The sequence below is a fragment of the Nerophis lumbriciformis genome, linkage group LG16 (assembly GCF_033978685.3).
Source record: "Nerophis lumbriciformis linkage group LG16, RoL_Nlum_v2.1, whole genome shotgun sequence".
Lineage (NCBI taxonomy): Eukaryota > Metazoa > Chordata > Actinopteri > Syngnathiformes > Syngnathidae > Nerophis > Nerophis lumbriciformis.
Window position 1 is genome coordinate 24,772,099 of NC_084563.2, and position 2,839 is coordinate 24,774,937.

The 2,839-nt window shown below is 37.2% G+C and overlaps 1 protein-coding gene across 1 annotated transcript in view; it reads right to left on the minus strand.

Moving 5' to 3' along the window:
* Positions 1-1,875, minus strand: part of LOC133617118 (exosome complex component RRP40-like) — an 8,237-nt gene extending 6,362 nt beyond the window's left edge. Inside the window, exon 1 of the mRNA XM_061976854.1 lies at positions 1,586-1,875. Within this exon, the coding sequence (XP_061832838.1) occupies positions 1,586-1,810 (225 nt within the window). The 5' untranslated portion in view covers positions 1,811-1,875. The remainder of the gene's footprint in view (positions 1-1,585) is intronic.
* Positions 1,876-2,839: the final 964 nt, after the last annotated feature.

Here is a 2,839-nt window from a genome sequence, read left to right on the forward strand (position 1 = left end):
TATAGTAACGGAACAGGTAACTAATGAATATAAAGAGTGAAAGAAAGTAAGTAGAAGGTAAAAGTAGTAAATACAATGTAAAATAACTAGAAGGTAAAAAAAGATACAACAAAAGGTTAAAGAAGGTCCAAGTATTAAATTAAATGTAGTAACTAAAAAGGTATAAGAAGGTAAATAAGATCAAAAAAGGTAAAGGTAAAATAAGTAAATAAAAGGTAATAAGATAAGTAGAAGGTAAAAGTAGTAAATAAAATGTAAAATAAGGTCAATAAAAAGTACAATAATGTATATAGAAAGTGAAAAAAGGTAAATAAAAGGTATAAGAAGGCGAAAGTAGTAAATAAAAGGTAGTAAATATAGTAACTAAAGAGTACAATGAGGTAAATAAAAGGTAAAATATTGAACATAGAAAGTAAAATAAGTAAATAAAAGAAGGTAAGTAAATAGAATGTAATGGAAAGTAAAAGCAGGTAAGTAGAAGTAGTAAATAAAAAGTAAATAGAAGGTAATGTAGTAGCATCTTTGTTTATTTCAACTATTTACCTTCAAATACGCATAGAGGCTAAAAAGTGTGTTTTATCCAATTTAATTGGAACAAACTAATCGATACCTTACTTCATGACTAAAATGCTGCGAGGCTTTTGCATTTTTACAAAGAGAACAAAAGGTATCACAATTCATCAACTTAGTTACGATTCTTTACACAGCATTTATTTATGTTCATCGCCCACCATTGGAATCAGAAACTTCAGCCTCGTCCAAAAATCCCATAAAGTAAAATAATTTGATGTTATTTGAGCCCTATAATAATAATAATAATAATAATAATACAGATGTATACCTGGTGACGTGCCTCTTTACAACCAGGAGAGGGCGCTGTTCTCCCAGTGTGGGATTTGTATTAAACTTTGCTGTTAAAATTCTTTAACTTAAAACTGCATTAGAAGATTTACTGTACATAGTCTGATTATGTTATTGGTACATAGTCTGATAAAGTTATTGGTACATAGTCTGATCATGTTACTGGTACAGAGTCTGATCATGTTATTGGTAGATAGTCTGATCATGTTATTGGTACATAGTCTGATCATGTTATTGGTACATAGTCTGATAAAGTTATTGGTACATAGTCTGATCATGTTATTGGTACATAGTCTGATCATGTTATTGGTACATAGTCTGATTATGTTATTGGTACTTAGTCTGATTATGTTATTGGGACATATTATGTTATTGGTACATAGTTTGATTATGTTATTGGTACATAGTCTGATTATGTTATAGGTACATAGTCTGATCATGTTACTGGTCCTGGCCAACGTCAATTCTGACATTTGTGATCGGTTTAGCCTTCTATTGTTATTTGTCAACACTGAAATCTCCCAGCATGCTTCACTCCTGACACTGATGGTGCGTTCACTTTCTACTGGTAAATCGGAATTACTAACACTCCTTTGAGAAACAAAATACCGCAATAAAATCCTCTTCTAGTTCGGCTGGCTTCAAAATGGTGTCCAGTGAAGGCAACCCGCTATGTTCACACATTTCCCCGCATTGCGACGTGGCTTAGTCGGGTTAGTCTCACCCTCTTCTGCTGGGAGTCCATCCAGAACATGTTGGGGTGTTTGTGCCGCAGGACTCCGCTCTTGCTAACCAGCAGACGTTCCCCGCTGCGTCTCAGACCAGGACCGCACACAACCTTGTCCGCCTTCGCGGGGTTCTTCAGGGGAATGGTGTCGTCGGTGTCGAAGGAGAATTCATCTCCCGGTAAGAGAACCGTCCCCACTTTGTTTTTCAAACAGGAGAACATTTCAAACAAACTCCACGTTTGGACTCAAGCGTGCCGCCAGTTAACATGCGCAATTTCACTGCAGCGACACTAAGCGGGCGGGAGGAACACTTTCCGGAAGTCGATCAGGAAGTTTATTATTATTATTTTTTAATTTTAATTTTTTATAAACCTTTATTCATCAATTTTAACATTTACAAACAGTTGAGAAATAATAATCAAAGTAAGTACAAAACAGCGCCAAAGTAACTAGAATAGAATGCAATATAAAAAAACAAAGTGCAAAGCCATAGGCCAGTGATCCTCAACAGGCGGACCGCGGTCCATGTCCGGACTCAGCGACGTGTCCGTCCGGACCCAGCACGAATTATAGTAAAAAAAAAAAAGAAAAAAAAAAGTTTTTTTTATTATTATAATTATAATTATTATAAAAAAATATAATAATTGTATTTATCTGTGAGTTATCGCTAGCGCAAGTCAACGTTCTTTGTTGTTTTTAGTCAAATATCTCCACGTTTCGTTTACACTTCTCGTGTCTCACTCACTCCGTCTCTCTCTCTCTCTCTCTCTCTCTCTCTCTCTCTCTCTCTCTCTCTCTCTCTCTCTCTCTCTCTCTCTCTCTCTCTCTCTCTCTCTCTCTTTCTCTCAGAGAGAGAAAGAGAGAGAGACGGAGTGAGAGCGAGAGAACGCCACTCTGATTGGCTAATTCCGGGGTATGGGTTGTCATCTCTTTCACAACGACGCGCTGATAGGCTGTTACCACCTGGGTCATGTGCACAGTGCATGGAACCTTTCGCTGCAGGCACACAGTTGTCTCGTATCGCTACTTCGCTAACTGTTCACTTGTCAGTCACTGAATGTGAATCAAATCACAATGGCATGCTCCAAGTTGGCTCAGGCTGGTAAAAGAAAGGTGGACAGGGAAAACCGACGTTTCAAGGAAGAATGGACAGAGCAATATGTTTTCATCCTACCTACTGCAAGTACCAGACCAATGTGTCTACTATGCAACACTACTGTTGCTCTGGTGAAAAGTGAAAATCTGAAACG